Raw genomic sequence first — 17,850 nt, forward strand, 5'->3', positions numbered from 1 at the left:
TACAGGGCCCGCAGATACTTTAATAGTACACAACTGCTGATCCTGTACAAATCGCAAGTGCGCCCTACTGTCGAATTTGGCAGCCATCTCTGGTCCGGAGCCCCTAAATACCTGAAAAAAACCCTTGACTCTGTGCAAAAACGGGCGGTCCGTTTGATAGATTCCCCAATCTTAACAAACGGACTGCAATCTTTAGAGCACTGGCGTCAGGTAGGTATGCTGTCCTTGTTCTATCGGTATTACAATGGAAGATGCTCTGAGGAACTAGCATCATTGATCCCTTCGGCACCGGTGCGTAGTCGGGATACACGCCAAACGCGCGCCCAACATTTGTACACAGTTGACATTTGTCACATGAGAACGGGTCGCTTCTACGACTCGTTCTTAGGTTCAATAGCTCGGCTGTGGAACGAACTGCCGGCCTCTGTGTTTCCTCCCTCCTACAACATGGGACTCTTCAAGACCCATGTTCACTCCTTCCTCTCCACAAAAAAACCCACCACACAGCATCCCCAAAGATGACATAGGCCCTGAGGGAAATTATTTTCTTCAGGGCCTCCTGTGTGGAGTTAATATAAAAAAATAAATTAAAAAAACCAACTACCCAACCCCACTACCAACCAACTTCCAACCAACTACCAACCAACTACAAAGCAACTATCCAACCCCACTACTAACCAACTACCCAAACCTACCCCACCCCACTTCTTTCTTCTTTCAACTGAAACGCAAACAAAACATAAAATTGATTTATAGTGTTACTGGACCTCCATCTGGATGTGGCTTCTTCCTGAAAAAAAATGTGGATTAATAATATTTCTGGACTGGTAAACTCCGCGGAAAGTCACTGAAAATTTCCTGAAACAGACAACACCGAATGGCCGAACTAATCAACGAATGAACCAACCAACGGATGAACCAAGCAACGAATGAACCAAACAACGAATGAACCAAACAACGAACGAACCAACGAACCAACCAACGAACAGAAGAATAAACGAACCGACTTACGAACCAACCAACCAACCAACGAAAGAACCAACGAACCAACCAACCAACAAACGAATGAACGAACAAACCGACGAAATAACCAACCAACGAACCAACGAACGAATACCTGTAGAACAGAGTGTTCACATTGCGACTGTGAATTAGAGATGGCAATCGGTCTTTAAATATTGGGTTGTCAATCAGACGGACCGATGTCCTTTGTACGGAATCAAGTATTGTGGAGCTCCAGCCCAAAGGTGTCTCCCATATTCAATTATTAGGCGTAGGGGGGAGTCCCTCAGTGGCGGACACCTAAGGTTTAAAAAAAAAACAATTCGTGAAAAAAAACTTCATTTTTGAAATAATTAATTCAACTAAGTATAAAATAACAATAAGTCAACAAAAATGCAACTTCTGCACAAACTATTTTTTAAAACTAAATTAAAATTTGGTGATAAAAAATTAAATTCTTGCAAGTGGCACCTACTACCGGACGGACTTAAGTTCGAACCCCCAGCTCCGGACACTTTCAAAACAATCTGCATCGATCACATTATGTAGGCATCTGCACTTCCAGGGATGTCTGCACATGCTTCATGTGCCCACCCATTGCAGCTAGAGCACTGTATCCAGTCTTCGTTGTGGTCCTCTAAGCAAACTACGCAAGTCGTTTTTCTGGGTCGGGTTCAGGTATTGGAGTTAATGGTTCCATTTCTTTCCACTTTTTCCTTTGACCATCAAGCCCTTGGTTTGTTTTCCCTTATCGGCCATTGTAGTTTTGAACAATTATTATAAAAAGAGTACATACTTACGAGATAAAAAAAACTTGTTCCTTGTCCGGTGTTAAGGAACACCTTTATGTCCGTTACTAAGGAACAAGTAATCGCCAAAATTACGTGATCAAAACTGGTTTGGAAATCAGCAAAAACTTTCACAATCTACAAATAGTAATGGAGTACTATCTTAATTAATTACCATAAACACGTACACATTAAAACATAGCAGTAACACCAACTTGGATCTTAAGTGACACATCGTTCTCCCGCCAAAAACAGCAATCGCCAGCTCCTACCGCGGCCTCACTGTCACTGTCACTGGCCAGTTGTTTTCCGTGACCCTGTATTGTTGCGCTCCACCGCACCCCTGTCGCCATCTTTGAATCGCACGCGTTTTAAATTGCCGAGATAGTACGAGTGTCCGGCGCTAGGTGCCGTCCGGCGTTACGGGACTTCCCCATACTTGAGATTTTTTTATTTAATAAATATTTACACGATGATGCAGCACATTTTCTTTTGACTATCACACTAGGCTAATTCCCCTGTTGTATGGGGCTGGTTACTATCTAAGAATCTGCTAGCCTGATTAATAAATTTGTTCTGAAAATTCATATGATGAACTTGCCTTCTCCTTCTCCTGCTATTCAATTTGGTCAAAATTATACAAAATAAATATTTAGGCCCTAACTAGTTTCTTATAATACTAAAATATCGGGTGAAAATTAAGAATTTCGCGTTATTCGCGTAAATATAGCAAAATTCACCAAGATATTTTTCGAAAAAAAAAGTATGAAAAAATTTCATTGGAAGGGGAGGTTTCGATGTAGGCGGATTTTGATTTTTTACTTCAATTATTTTGTTCATATTCGAGAGTTTTTCGCATATCCAGGATTTTTTTATCCCTTTTCTAGGGAGTTACTATTTTTTAGCCTGGCAACACCGATTAGAACATTCGCCGGTGAAAAACAGAAAAATACACTTCCTCCTCCAAACTTTGACGTTTCTTATCTCTGAGAAAACAGGTTTATTTCAACAATTCTCCACTTGTATAATGATATCGCTTGTTATATATTAATCTAAGATTAGTACAAATGTTCGCCCAGATATTTAGTGCCTTGCCAAACAGTGTTTCACAAAAACTAACCGCTTTGTATTTTAGAGGTAGGCTCATTATCATTACCATTATTTTTCTGTTGTTTACTATTCTTATTGTGGTATGTTTTGATTCTATGTTAACGTTGAACCTCTCTTTTCATACGCAAATATCGTAATTGTTATGGTTTTTTTACTTGTTGTGAATAATTATTTACATCTGCTGCACAATGCGCATATTGCACATGCACAAATCGATCGACGAGTCTGATTTTTGAAACTCGGTTTTTTATAACAAATTGCGATTTTTGTGAATGCACAACTTTATCATGTTTATCTGAGACTAGATACTATCAGATAAAATATTTAATTTTGATAATCAGATATTATCAAAAATCATCTTTTTACCAGACTAATCCATTTTTCTATCACTGTCAAAAACAAAAATAATTTGATAAACTCATTGATGTATTATATTTAGATGAGACATGAAGCGAAAAAATAGGTTCCGCTTTTTTACCTCCAACTCTCCCAACGCTCTAACTAAAACTACCGAATCCGGTCAATGCGAACCGCTTATTGTGTTCTAATAGTGGAATAAGTTTCAACGAGATATTAGTATACCGTAGCACTAATTGTAGATCTATGGATAAACTTATCGATTTCCGCTGCACGCTTAATACTCAATAAAATTATAAATAGCACTTGGTTTCAACATAATACTACAAGAATTGCTATTTATGCTGTGGGAGATGATAAAAGATGCATTAAAGTTCAATTTTTTCTTAATTAAAGTTAAGGTTGAAGGTTAATGCGCATAAATTATTAAAATAATCTAAACCAACACCCTAAAAACCGATTTTTGTGCATATTTACTTAAACCCCCGACTTAAAATAGTTGTCTCCATTAGATATTTAATTTGAAATCAAGTGTTGTTTTTTTAAAGAGTCTGCACGCAGAGGAATTCCACAAGTTTACCGATTTCACATTCACTTTAAATTTGTAAACATTGTAGATAAAAATTTATCTGAAGTTTGACAAAGAATTAATCAGTCATGAAAACCGTTACATAAGACTTTAAGTCCTAGAAAGATCCAAGGCAGGCTAATGAAATTTATGATCTGTTCACAATTGAGTTTCGTTATTTGAAAATTTTGAACAATTTCAACAGAAGTAAGTTAAAATTGAGCTTACTTTAAGCACACTGAAACGCCCACAACACACTTCCATTCGTTAATCTTTTCAGTTATATGGGCAGATGTCGGAACAACTAGTCGAAAGCCAAACTTCTAAAAAATTAATGAAATGGAAACAATGATCTTGATAAGTGGGAAGTTGTCCTTTAGGATCATTAGCCAGACCCAATTTTTTTTGTTTTATGTGACAACTTACAATAGCGCCCGTCTAGTTCCTCATACGAGCTGACTTACACAAAATCGAGTCGAAGAAACGACCCATTATCTTGAAGAAAACATTAACTGTAAACGGGTGTTCCACTCGTGTCTGCCAAGTTTCGCATATACACACCGGTGCACAGGAAACCAATGCTGCTAGCACCTTAGAGCAGGCTCCATCGAAATACCTGTAGAACAGACACAGCATGTCTACATTGCGACTGTGCATCTGAGATGGCAATCGTTCTGATAACAATGGATTGTCAATCAGACGAACCGCCCCCCTTTGCACAAACTCAAGTATTTTAGGGCTCCTGCCCAAAGGTGGCTCCCAAATACAATTTTTGTACATACTTGAGATTTAAACAGGGTCGCTATTGAAGAATCTGCTAGCCCTGTTTAAGATGCCCAGTTTCTTGGAAACTAGATTTGCTCTTACACGGACGGACAGACAGACTTTCTAAGTTTTTGTTAATAATTCGGAGCAGTTAATTGATAGAGCATTGTGACCGAGGCAGTGCGGCTTCAATCCTCTGATAGCTAAGACCTCCATCATTGCACTAGCAACATTTTCTTTATTAAAAAAAATTATATTTTTTTCCAGAATTTATAACCCATTCCATCTTGGTATTAATTTACAACATTTTTGTATCATTCTGTGTCATTAGCCGTTAGAAGTCATTTGATTATTTTGTTAGTTTAGATTTCAAAATAATCCATGCTGCTTTCTCACTGTTATTGAGTGCTTTGGATTGACCATAATGAATGGATATATTTGTTGCAGTGCAAGCGCTTAAGGTTCGAGGTTCGCACAGTTCCCAGGCCACGGAGGTTCTCGCCACCATGAGGATCAGAGTGCTGCCAGCGCTGCAGGATAACTACATGTACCTGCTCATCGACCCGGTGACCAAGAATGCCGCCATCGTGGATCCCGTGGAGCCTAACACCGTCCTGGCCGCGGTCCAGGAAGAGGGAGTGGCGCTGACATCAGTGCTGACCACCCATCATCATTGGTAAGATGACTTATAATAATTGTTTTTTTTTACATCAACCCCTCATGGAAGGCTCTGAGGAAAATAATAATAAATAATAAACACGAAACATAGCAAATCACTTGGGTGACCTATGACACAGGTGTTAGTTATCCAATAAATGGTTCCTGGGGCGGCGGTACCCATAACCACCTCCCAAATTGAATAATTATTGTTGTTTATTTTGTAGAACTTCGTTTTAATTTGATATGCGTACAATGTATTATTATATTAATTAAAACTATCAATTCCCCCTAAAATCATATTGATTATATGCACAGACCAAGAAAACCATGGACACGGGCCCATAAGGGTGAGGGGAACAAACCAAGCTACGGAGCGGGGAGTTGGCTGGAACCCTTCTGGTGCCAAAATTATTGTCACATACATGGCTTGCCTCCAGTTCATCGAAAAGAAAAGAAAAAATCTGGAGCAGTCACCTCATGACCCACTGTGCGCTTCCCCAACTTTACGAGCATGAATGAGAAATGTTAGCACAAGTCTGATGCCCTCCCTTCCAGTAAACCGAGAATCACTATATCTTCAGGAGTTTCTACCTTCTTCGTCAATTCAGATTCCTTCATAAAAACTCTCAGTGAACTGGTTTTAGGGGGTAAGCGCTAGTGTTGTGTTGATACCAAGTTAATTACAACGCATATTCACGATGGGACAGCCCTGTAATATAGTGAGGAGAAATTATTTTTATTTTTTATGCACTTTTTATTTGTTATCGAGTGTAAATATGTGTATGTAATAAAAAAGCTGTATGCAGGGATGCTGGAGGGTCTAGAGTCGTTCATAATAATTAAATGCCGCCGACGGGTAGTACGCTTTTCCATCGGCGGCATTTATTTTTTCTCAGAAGATTTTTTCAATTTATTTTTGTGTTTCAGGCTAATAATCATTGCTTATAATAATTTTGTATCCTTTGTGCTTCGTATAAATACCTTTTCCTGTAAACATATGTTTACCTTTAATAAAAACATTAAATGAAGGTCGATAACCGAGTAGATTTTCTAGGTTAACCTAAATTATGAAGCATGTGATATTATAAAACAACTCAGATATCGCACAAAACTCTCGTTTGAGGGAAGTGTATTACCCCATTCCGGAGCGGGAGGGTTAAAAACAGACTTTTTATAAAAGGCTACCTTATACAACCATATTATTTTGTTTATCTCAGGGATCATGCGGGTGGTAATGATGATCTAGTTAAGAAGATGCCTAACCTGAAGGTGTATGGTGGAGATGACAGGGTCGGTTCTATGACCGACCACGTAAAGCACGGCGATGTCCTGACTATTGGAGAGCTGAGCATCCACTGCATGGAGACTCCGTGCCACACAACGGGGCATATCTGCTACTATGTGAAGCCGAAGAATGGAAAAGGGGCTGTTTTTACAGGTAATTACATATTTATATAAAATATACAGACACGACTTCAACTAATATCATATCAACAACATATCATGTGTGCCCATATTAAAAGCCTTCTGATGTTAAAAACCTATGTGGGGCCAGTACTACTGAAAGGAGTTGTGAAGGTAAAGTGATAAGAACGAAGATTGTGGGAAAGTATCTAGTTATTTAGATCTTTATGTCACCAAACATGGCTAATGTCGTTTCAAGCAACGTTTCAATTCTGAAAGATGGTCTTTCACCGGGGCGATACTGAGAGTATCTACCACTCTGCAGAAGTTGAAGTGAAGAAGGTTGTCAGCTCAGTTAACCTGTGTGTGACATCTATTTCTCTGCAACCAAGAACGACCATGATATTGTGATTCCAACCGTCATCCGTTAGCCATAACTTGCCCCCAGCAGAGTCATGTACAAAGATGTCTAATTTCTCAGGTGACACACTGTTCCTGGCCGGCTGCGGTCGCTTCTTCGAGGGGACGGCCGAGCAGATGTATTCTGCGCTGGTGGAGAAGCTGGGCTCGCTGCCCGGGGAGACGCAAGTCTACTGCGGCCACGAGTACAGCCTGCAGAACCTCAAATTCGCCAACCACGTCGAGCCTGACAACAAGGACATCCTCGAGAAGATCGAGTGGGCCCAGGCCAGACGAGCTGAAAAACTTCCTACTGTAAGTATTAACCTTAAGCATATCAGTATGGTCAGGCTTTTCAACATAATCTATCCCATCACACGGCAAATTTTGCCACAAAGTATGTGTTATAGTTTTCATGGATCACGTAGCGAACATTCTCTACTGCATTAAGAATCGCTGCCAAATTTATGCAAAGTTGGCATTTTCCGAATGAGAATTATTTTTACGACTGTTTCATGTGTTCAGCAGCAACTTTACTGTGGAAAGATTTGCAGGTTGTTTTGTTAACCCATTGTCATTCGAATTGTTGAGCTAAAAAATTGACCCTCACCTCCGAATTAATTTTGTACCAAATCATTTAAATCTGTAGTGGTGTACTAAATGTAATACAACTTAAACGTAGACATTTTTTAAATTTACTTCTGTTTGAATCAAGCTATGTAAAAAATGGTTCCATGATATTTAATAATAATAATAATTGGATGACTTGTATAGCGCCGTTTTTGTGCAAAATCACTTCAAGGGCGCTGTACAAACTTATAATACATTTCTACAGTGATCTATATTATTATGTACTTAACTATTTATGGAGATAATATACAGTACAATACTTACCTGGTCGGTCACTTGAGATTAACACTTAATTAACATTATCTAATTGTTTATTAGCGAAATTTAGATACAGGATTTAGGACATAATTGAAAAATTGAATATAACTGGACTTTCTCTTAGGAATGGTATATTTAATTTAAGGATTTCATCAAAATTACAATTAAACACACCTTAAAAAGCGATATGTAGTCATTAAAAGTGATGAAACAAAAACTAGGTGAAATAGTTACCTATGTAACCCATTTAACTTAGTGTTTGTTACATCACTTTTCATGACTTTATATCACTTTTTGTAGGTGTGTTAAACTGTCATTTTGATGAGATACCCGGTCACCCTAAAAAATGTAGGTTGAGTTCAAAAAAATTATAATTATATGAGAAAAATAACTTCCTTTTTTTAGTTTTTCTCTTCTTTTTTTTTTTACTGGGTACAAAAAACATTGATCAATCTTATTGAGGCATAATTTTTATTTACATATACAATATAAGTATAATGAAAAATTTAATGTGGTATGATAGAGTTCTCAAAGCATCCATCACATGTTTTTCGAGCAACGTTAACCATTCCAGAACCACTCGCCATTTTAAAAAATCACTATGACTCCATGCTTATTTATCTATAGATCGATTGGCATTTAAAATTTAAAAACTCAGAAGTCGCATGCATGTCTATTTTTCGTTATTAAACCTACATACTTTAGACCCGCCGTACCCGGTGTGGTTTGAGTTTAAGACAGCGATACACCCCCGCCGGGGTTCGATGCCAATGGGTTAGCTAATCCTGCATCACTGGTCTCGGCAAGACTCCGGTTCATTCCTGCCTTTCCACAAAGAGACGACAAGCCTCCCGTACCGTATGAGGAACTCAAAAATGTTGAAATTTAAAATATAAATGCTGGTGATTGTTAGATATTTTTAACCAGTAACCTCTGATAAGATATTATTATTTATTTTCAGGTCCCTTCAACCATTGCCGAAGAAAAGAAAATTAACCCGTTTATGAGGGTCACGGAGCCCGAAGTCCAGAAGTACGCCAACTGCACCGATGCCATCGCCACCATGGCGCACATCCGCAAAATTAAAGACACATACAAATGACATACCAAGTCACTGCTCAAGCCCATGTTTGTCAATGTTGTTTTTATGTTATTCTTCTTGTGGTATTGGGAACTGATTTGAATTAAACGTCCAATACAAACTTTTTCTTAAACCTTTCAACCGCAGCTATTATGTACTTTGAGGCTAAGAGAGCCATTAGTAACATTACGATTTCATTCTTTTAGCCAAATCCATGAATAAAAAAAAATCTGATCAATGAAATATGACCTCTTCAATAAAAAAGCCAAATTGTATTTTCTGGATTGATTTGATTGATAATCTCCATGCAGAAAAGTGTTGGTGCTTTATCTGATTTCAATTTTATCTGTGGAAATTCTATTACTTTTTATCTGTGTATCTATCACTTTTATGTTATTATACGTGTGATAAATGGTAGCATATAGAAGAATAAATAATATGACTGGGAAGCAGTACATAATATTCTATCTTTAATTGTTTATTAGATACGTAATACATGCTTCTTTTGTTTTATACATATTCAATTGTTATTTCATCTGTGTCAAAATACAATGTGTATAATAAATTTATTACTTATTATATTTAATGTTTTTTTATTGAAATGATAATTAGTAGTATAAAAACTTACTAGAAGTAGAATGCTGTATTTTCTATCTGTAATTATTATCAAATAATACAATATGCTTCTTTAATTTTAGATATTATTATGTTATGTAATTTCATAAATACTTTTTATTCTTATGGTTGGGAATTTTTTTTAAATACTGTAACATTAATAAAACTCAGTTGTTGTTCTATTCATAATTTTTAATAAATATTAACTGTAAATAAGCACTTCTTTCTTTACAAATATCGCCTGTGTAAGGTCAAAGGTGTTAACAATTTTTATTTTATTTTAAACCACTATTGTTTCGCAATTGAATTGACAACAGAATACAGTATTCAAGTAGAATCATGCAGACTCCTATCGAAGGTTTGCTATCATTAAATACAAAATTGTATTCTATATTTGATGATATTAAACCTTCGATAAGACCATTTCAAACAATATTTCACTGAAAGCAGCTGTAAAAAAGGGTATGCAAAATTATGACATTGCAATTTATCTTAATTAATTTTTTACAAATGAAAATATTTATTAAAATAGTCATCTGTCTTAATGCATACTTCAGCAAATGTTTCTTAAGGGTAAAAATAACGTATGTTATAATGTACACATTCGTAGTTGACGTTAATTTAATCTTCTTTATTAAAAAAATGTAAATGTTCTTTTCTTCAAAATCTTAAATCTCCAAAAGTTCTTCAGCAATTGCTTTGAAATTTCACACAACGTAGCGTTGCATTCGAATACGCTTGTCTTTTTATGTACCTATATTATATCTACGTCACCTATGACAGGTAAAAACAAGTTTTTTTCAAACCTGTGACATGTAAAAACATGCGCCATCTATTGGACAAACATGCTTATTTTGAGAAACAGTGCCATCTGTTGGACGTAAATGCAACACACGCTATTGTTTCTCAAACTGAGCCACAGCAGCTTGTGACGGGGTACAGCTAGTATTTTATGAAAATTAACTTTGTAGATGTGCAATACGAATATGAATAAATAGTTTTGTCCGTATAAAAACTCAATTCTTTCAAGATCGGCATACAAAAACGATATTGAATTATTGATACAATATTGTATTTACATGCCTTTCTTGAAAAAATTGAATTTTTATACTGACAAAACTATGTATTCCTATTGCGTATGTACGGGCGCAAACAAATAATTCATCCTGAATATGTTAAAGCATAACTTGCAAAAAAGTGTTTTGTCATAAAATAATTAAATTAACGCCATCTACGAACGCAAAGATTATAACTTACGCTATGTTTAACCTTAAGTTCGCAATTGCTTGGAGAGTGCAGCAGTACCAAATCACACCAAATACAATCTGATAAAATTCTATGCATATTTTTTCCATGTGATCAATCACATTAAAATCATTAAATCATTTGTTACTACATACGCTCTGAGAAGAAATTTCTTTAAAAAAACAAGTAAATAATGTGTAATAAAGTAGGTACCTTGCAATCATACCCTAATGCAATCATTTCAACAGTCCCGAAGAACAATGTCGGAAGTGCGAATTTGTAGTTTTGTAATAGAGCTATTTAAAGTTTCGTTTCTGCATTTTTACGGTTTTTTGAAAATATATTTCTCAAATTAAATAGGCGTTAGTGAAAAATATCAGACACTATATTTCTTGATCTCAAAAACGGTAAAAATGCAGAAACGAAACTTTAAACGGCTCTACTGCAAAGCCACAAACTTGCACATCCGACATTGTTCTTCGGGACCGTCGATTTTAAAGAGATTCTTGCTTGTGTAGTGGTTGTACTGTATGATATGACTTTTGTAGGGTGTGAGGGGACTGCGGACAGGTGTTCCAAAATATTTCAAACCAGTTTTAACCACTATCAGTGTGTACAAATACATTCAAATGCTTTGTGAGTGCGCTCTTTAAAATGATTTGCCTGTACAGGCTTATCTTTTCGAAGAGTGCACCACTTACATAGTTAGTGCGTATTATTGCAACAAAAATAATTCTGATACCTCGCCAGATTACAATCGTTTTGGCGGGCTTTAAAAAATTCTAAATTATTTGAACTATGAAAATGATTATTATTTTAATAGTTACTAAAACGGATCATAATAAAGTAAGAAATCCTCTCGCCTTATCAGTGCAAGACTAGGCAGAGAAAAGCGGACGATACACAACTGTCATAACTCACACTCCTTGCTTCATTCAGATTCATACCCCATCTCATCTGCACTCTTGTCAATGTCACAACTCTTGACATTACCCCACTCGATCGTGTCATATTATCTTACGAGCGACAAATTAGTTTCTTCCACTCAACTTTGTTGTTTATTTAAAGATGATTATTTCTCAGTGAAAATAGTATGTATGTACTTACACAAAACAATATTTTAGAATTTGCAAATTAACAGTCTTCGAATAACACAGTCGATATATTTCGTCTCTTCCTTCTTTTGTTCGTAATTTATTTTACAAAAGGTTTTGTTAACCTACGGGATGGGTTTGTACATCTTAATCTAATCAATACGATAATATTAAAGGAGATTGGACTATCCTTTTTTTCTGTACAAAATACTGGTTCAAAATCAGGTACTTTTGAGATCAATCATTCTTTCTTAATGTATAGGGACATCTCTTCGGCGTACTTCTCTTTTGATCGCTCGAACATTGCCACGTAAACCTGCAAATAAAATAAAAACAATCAGCGATAGATAAATACAACACCAAAAAAGTTCCTTGCTTGAAAAATAATGGTAATACTGATACTCAGCAATTAAAAAATAACTTAACCTCTCAGACAAAGACTTTTATCTACTATGTGTTCCTTTGAGAACTGTCAAAACGTGATAATTTTTGTGTTATTTACGAGTTTTGCTAAAAGCTTCATAACTCACGTTTTGGGAAACGTAGCCTCATTCTAAAAAATGTTTTGGAAAGATTATGAAATCCACTATAGCATTGTGTTGTTATACGTAAATATTTGCGTTTCTAAATAGACATTTTATGAAAACGTCAAAAATATGTAAAAATCGCTTACAATTATTTCAAAGCCTTGAAAAATGTACTTTTTTCTGAGTATCATAAAGAAATAACACTTTATATATTGAAAAAATATAATTAAAAACTATTAATCACCTCAAAATATTGACCGTCCAAACTAAAATATTTTTAATAAATTACAGTGAAACCTCTATCTATCGTTCCTCAAATAATCGTTTTCCCGGATGTATCATTTATTTCTTCTAGTCCCAATTCATTTCATACAAAAATAGATCCCATCGATCGTTTCTACGTCCACCATTTTCCCGCATTCATCGTAGGAATTACGTCGCGTATTTGATATATTTTGTCTATGTTTAAACGGCGCCAGACAGCACTTGTTACGATGCGCGAAAATTGTGAGAGAGAAAGAGAAAGAATAACAGTTTGTCGCCGCCATCAGTCGCTAGTTGTCGTCAGTTGTCGCTAGATACCCGAACTTAGTGGAGTGTTTGCAGTTATCCTTTTTGAGCTTTTAAACTATCTTCGAAATGAGCCGTTTGATGAAAAAAGTACGTACTCTTCAAGAAAGATTGAAAATTATCGAAGAGGTGGAAAAAAACCCCGCTGAAAAAGCGTCGATATAGCCAAGCGTTTAGAAATCGCGGCATCCACGTTAAATTCTATTTTCTTGAAAAAAAAACGAAATTCGGGAGCAAATTCAAAAGTGCGGAAAATCTTCGAAAACTAGAAAAACCAGTAAAGAATTAAAGTTTAGCGAACTGGAGAAAATTCTTATCTCTTGGTACCAAATTTGACAAATTTTAACAATTTTGTTACTTTCGACGACAATATTCCAACTTGTGGGATAGAAACTATCGAAAGCTTGTGTGACGCAAGATTGACGGAGACAACAAAAGAGGTCGATATTGATGAAGAGGAGCCGCTGCCTGTACCTTCATTTTCAGAACCATGCATACTCTTTGAAAGATTGAAAACTTTCTTCTACGCACACTCAATAACTGATGCCGAAAAGAATATCATTTGCAAAGCCGAAAATATACTGTTGACTTGCGGAAATAAAACAGTAAAAAAACAAATGTCGATGAAAGATTATGTATTTACAATGCAATAAACTTTAAAAAAAAATTTCTTCTGTTTAGCTTTGTATTTTTTTAAATAAATACATTTATTTACATCTAAAACTTATTTTCTTCTTATAATTTTAATCTACCAACGGTTATGCAGATTGGGAGGACGGTATCTTTACTGGATCGTATCTCCTAGTGTTTTGTCCTCTTAATCCCGCATTCATTGTTTTCCCGCATTCATCGTTTATTTCGATAGGTCCCTTTAAAACCAATAGATAGAGGTTTCACTGTATTTAGAAACGCAATAAATTATGAACGAACAAGATGACAGATTCAATCGGCTTAGATAATGCAACTCTACGTTCCATAGATATTCTTGAATACAGACGCGTAGCGTTATTCATTATCGATACTCTGTTTTTTAAATCATGGCAATCCGTATACTAGTGATGGAAATAAATCGATTTTTGTAAAATCTCGCGCGTTTACGTGAAAAGACGTTCTAATGTCTTGACCGCTATTATCATATTTACGTCTTTTGACGTTCTAATGTTCAGAGTGGTTAAGAAGAATATGAATACTGTAGTCTCTATAATCTAAACCAGAGGTTCCCAAAGTGGTCTATACGGACCCCCAGTGGTCGATATCGGCTTGCTAGGGGTCCATGTTAGCGAGAAAAAAATTTAGGGGTCCACAAAATTCAAACAAGAGGTACATACGAGCCTACCCTTTTACCTCAAGTCAACATTTAGGAGTTCCGTAAATGACATAATACACCTAATACAAATAACACAGTTTACGTAATACTAATAATAGACTGAGAAATTCCTTATTTTAAATTTGTATTTTTATATTTCGTAAAGTTGTTTATTGAAGTATGTAAACAGAGATATACGTTCCTTTTCTCGTCAGAATTAATATATTGAAGCAAAACATTGCATATCGGAAGCCGCGAATTTTCCTGGATCCCCAACTTGTTTTGAAAAACGTTTATCAACATTTAAATGTACTTCACACAGACTTAAAAACTAAGTTTGAGGACATTTGACTATGGAAATGGAACGTCGAAGAATCGGAAATCATGTGACAAGAAGAAATAACCGGAATAAGCACTGACAAACTTAAGGAGCAGTTCTGTAGGGCTAGCTACAGAAAGAAATTCCCATTGCTTATCCTGCTTCATTTTCATTTGGTGTAATACTTCACAAGGGCACCCCTACACTACTGCACAATGCAAATACAGAGGAACTATACCGCCACCCGGTTGTTGGACAGGCAAGGGAAGGGAATCTTTTTACAAAAAAATAAACGATTATCACATGGGACGTTAATAGTTTTAGGAAGAATAATAATAAAATTCAATATTCGGCAGGCAGGGAGTCTACGGAAAAAAAAAAATATTTGGCAAGTGGTCTACGGGGCAAAAAAGTTTGGGAACCTCTGATCTAAACAATTAAAAACCGAGCCTGTTTAGTTTTATGAACTCTCAGATTACTTTGACTTTAAGATGGCTTGGACATAATATACTGCGAATGCCTGAAGACAGACAGAGGGAAGATGTCCAGCAGAACTGGAATAAGGCGTTGATTGTTTGCATGACCCTATATTTTGTTTGTCACCTTCTTATCCTCGCTGGACAGGGTTCGCCACCTGGAGGCCAGCTGCCGGGTAACCTCCTGCTTGCTGGGCTCCGCCCCGCTGCTGTCGGAGCAGCCCTCAGCCAGGATGATAGGGCGTTGCTCCTGGCAGAACTGGAAGAAGGCATTACAAGGCTTTTTGGGGGCATTAGGATCCTTTTCCGCCTGGAAAAAATGTGTCAATTCATTGGGCTATTTATTTTTATTGATAAATTGTGTCAAAAATTATCATTTTCATACAGTAATGTAACAAAAACTATTGAACGATGAACACAAGGTGAAATTTTCACAGCTTTTTATGTTTGGAATTAACCTTTTGTACTCAATTTTTTTTAATATGGTATACCAGATACTCCATAGGGGCCGTTCAAGTATTACGTAAGCAGATTTATTACAATTATTTACCCCCTCTTCCCCCTTGTCACCAAAAGTAAGCAAAGCTCTTACCCCCCCTCCCATGCTTACGTAAAAATTGGAACCTATATGCATTTTTCAGTTAATGTATTCTGTTTTTTTTATTGATTCATAAGCAGCACTTATAAAATAGACTTAGGATAGAGGACTTTAATGCACATAATATTCATTTAAACAAACTTTATTGACACGGTGGGAATCCCCGAATATATATTCGGTTTTCAAACATAGACAATGTGTGGGTTGCCAATGTGTAAAAAAAATAACTACTGCTGAGCAGTGCTGACGTAATCACTATCTCACCCCCCCCCCCTCACTACTCAAATTTTGATAAAATGTTCGTTTTTATTTTTTTTAATAAATTTATATAGAATGTATGAGTTAATGCAACATATATCCATCCCCAAAAAGAGTTTATGTCATCATTTAAGCGATTTTCTTGAGAAGCAATACTATGGATGCATACTGATCAGCACGATTAACCTCACCCATGGATTTAGTATAATGGATGATAACGTTTGGTTTATCCTTAATTACTATCTATCGAAGTTTCATCGGAAAAGTCACTTACACTTCGAAAACAAAACTTATCTTCACTACCAATGAAATAAAAATTCTCCTCTACATTTATTGCGCGGTAAAAGTTATAAATAAAATGAATGCATAGTTATTGTTATGAATGAAAAACAGAGCAAAAAGCACAACCTATGGGTTGCATGTCCAACTCAATAAGTATAATAAAAATGGAATTATAATGCATCTTTTACCACCTATCCTGTAATAGTAATTTCTTGTAGCAATTAAACTGAAAACAGGTGCAATTTCAATCAGTGCCTATTAGAAGTGCAGCTAGGGAAATATTTACCATATTTTTTATAAACAAAAATAATATAAACCTGAACAGTGTGTCTGCATAGAAAATGCTTGTTGAATACAAAGAACATAATAAAATTTAGACATTGTATTTTTCCCGACACTATTTTTGAAGGTCAAAACATTTTATTCTGTAAAGATATGATTGGATCACAAAAATTCCAATAAAGTTGACATTTTGTCACGATTGTCAACAATAAACGGCTTTTAACTTATTTGATACTTCCCAACCTTTCTCTCCCTTCCCTTCACCTTACAACATACCCCAATAAATTGAAAATGACATAGTCCCGCTGGCTTCGGACTGTTGTGTGATGTTCATATTTAAAAAATATATTGTAATAATAAAAACGTACATACTTTTTCTGTCTTGGTTGCTTTTCTTTTTGTTGCTGTCTTTTTTCCTGGTGTTTTTTCAGTTGTAGATCTGTTATTCGAGGGGGTAGAACATTTCTCAGTTTTTGGTACAATAAATCCTGGGAACGGTGGCAGAGTCGAGATATTTGGTTTGATATCCTCTTCTTCCACTTTAATTGTCCTGAAACCATCTCCGTGCATATCCAGACGATTCATTAAAAACTTAATTTCCTTCTTGCACTTTTTCGTCATCTTCTTGACTTGATAAATCCTTGAACAAAAATTATTAGATTATAACGGAGGGTAATGTTATTGTATCGCTCGTATGCAAATTCTAAACGGTCAAAATAACACGTAACATTCTGATAAATAGTTCAACGGGGATATTATAGAACTTTATTATTACCTGTGGACAATTCTCTCGTTATCCTGCTGCAATACTTCGCATCTTTCGAGCAGCAATTGGTATTTCCTGCGGTACAAGTCTTCCTCGGGCGGTAAGCTGTCCATATCATCCGACTCCTCAGAAATACTGGGGTTAATCGGCGGTACTGTCATTTTGGTATATTTAAAAATCGTTTTTCACCCAAACTCCGACACATCTACACGTCTTGTTTACGTTCCTTTTTAATATGGTGTTGGCAGCCCTGCTAAGCTTCCAAACCTCAAAAACTAGTATTTTTACACCTTCCGACGAATTAACAATTGTAATAATTATTTTAGCTTTGAATATTGCCATAAATAATGAAAATTATTTCAACTCATTATTACTAAAACAATATACAAGTATTTTCATCAAAATAAAATGTTTATATTGTATTGCACGTTTTGGAACACGGTTGGATCAGAAACGAAAAGTGAATTATAAAATTTCTGACAAATCATAA

The 17,850-nt window shown here is 35.8% G+C and overlaps 2 protein-coding genes across 3 annotated transcripts; one reads left to right on the forward strand and one right to left on the reverse strand.

Annotated features, from left to right (window-relative positions):
• The first annotated feature begins 2,705 nt into the window (after window positions 1-2,705).
• On the forward strand, window positions 2,706-9,601 carry tzn (hydroxyacylglutathione hydrolase tenzing norgay). 2 transcript variants are annotated; one of them, XM_089638102.1, is made up of 5 exons: window positions 2,706-2,788; window positions 5,038-5,266; window positions 6,468-6,688; window positions 7,136-7,368; window positions 8,903-9,601. In XM_089638102.1, the coding sequence occupies exons 2-5, from the start codon at window positions 5,097-5,099 to the stop codon at window positions 9,041-9,043; spliced, it is 765 nt and encodes a 254-aa protein (XP_089494228.1). In that variant the 5' UTR covers window positions 2,706-2,788; window positions 5,038-5,096; the 3' UTR covers window positions 9,044-9,601. The 2 variants fall into 2 exon arrangements, with proteins under 2 accessions (XP_089494228.1, XP_089494227.1); XM_089638101.1 differs by having other exon boundaries at window positions 2,731-2,927.
• A 201-nt stretch (window positions 9,602-9,802) lies between these two features.
• On the reverse strand, window positions 9,803-17,583 carry LOC149419084 (uncharacterized). Its single transcript, XM_089638103.1, has 4 exons — window positions 17,370-17,583; window positions 16,967-17,234; window positions 15,302-15,484; window positions 9,803-12,292 (listed from the first exon to the last, which is right to left on the reverse strand). Exons 1-4 carry the CDS (start codon window positions 17,519-17,521, stop codon window positions 12,218-12,220), a joined length of 678 nt encoding a protein of 225 aa, XP_089494229.1. The 5' UTR covers window positions 17,522-17,583; the 3' UTR covers window positions 9,803-12,217.
• Window positions 17,584-17,850: the final 267 nt, after the last annotated feature.

The sequence above is a fragment of the Hesperophylax consimilis genome, chromosome 12, assembly GCF_061612785.1.
Source record: "Hesperophylax consimilis isolate HC1 chromosome 12, BYU_Hcon_1.0, whole genome shotgun sequence".
In the NCBI taxonomy this organism is placed as follows: domain Eukaryota; kingdom Metazoa; phylum Arthropoda; class Insecta; order Trichoptera; family Limnephilidae; genus Hesperophylax; species Hesperophylax consimilis.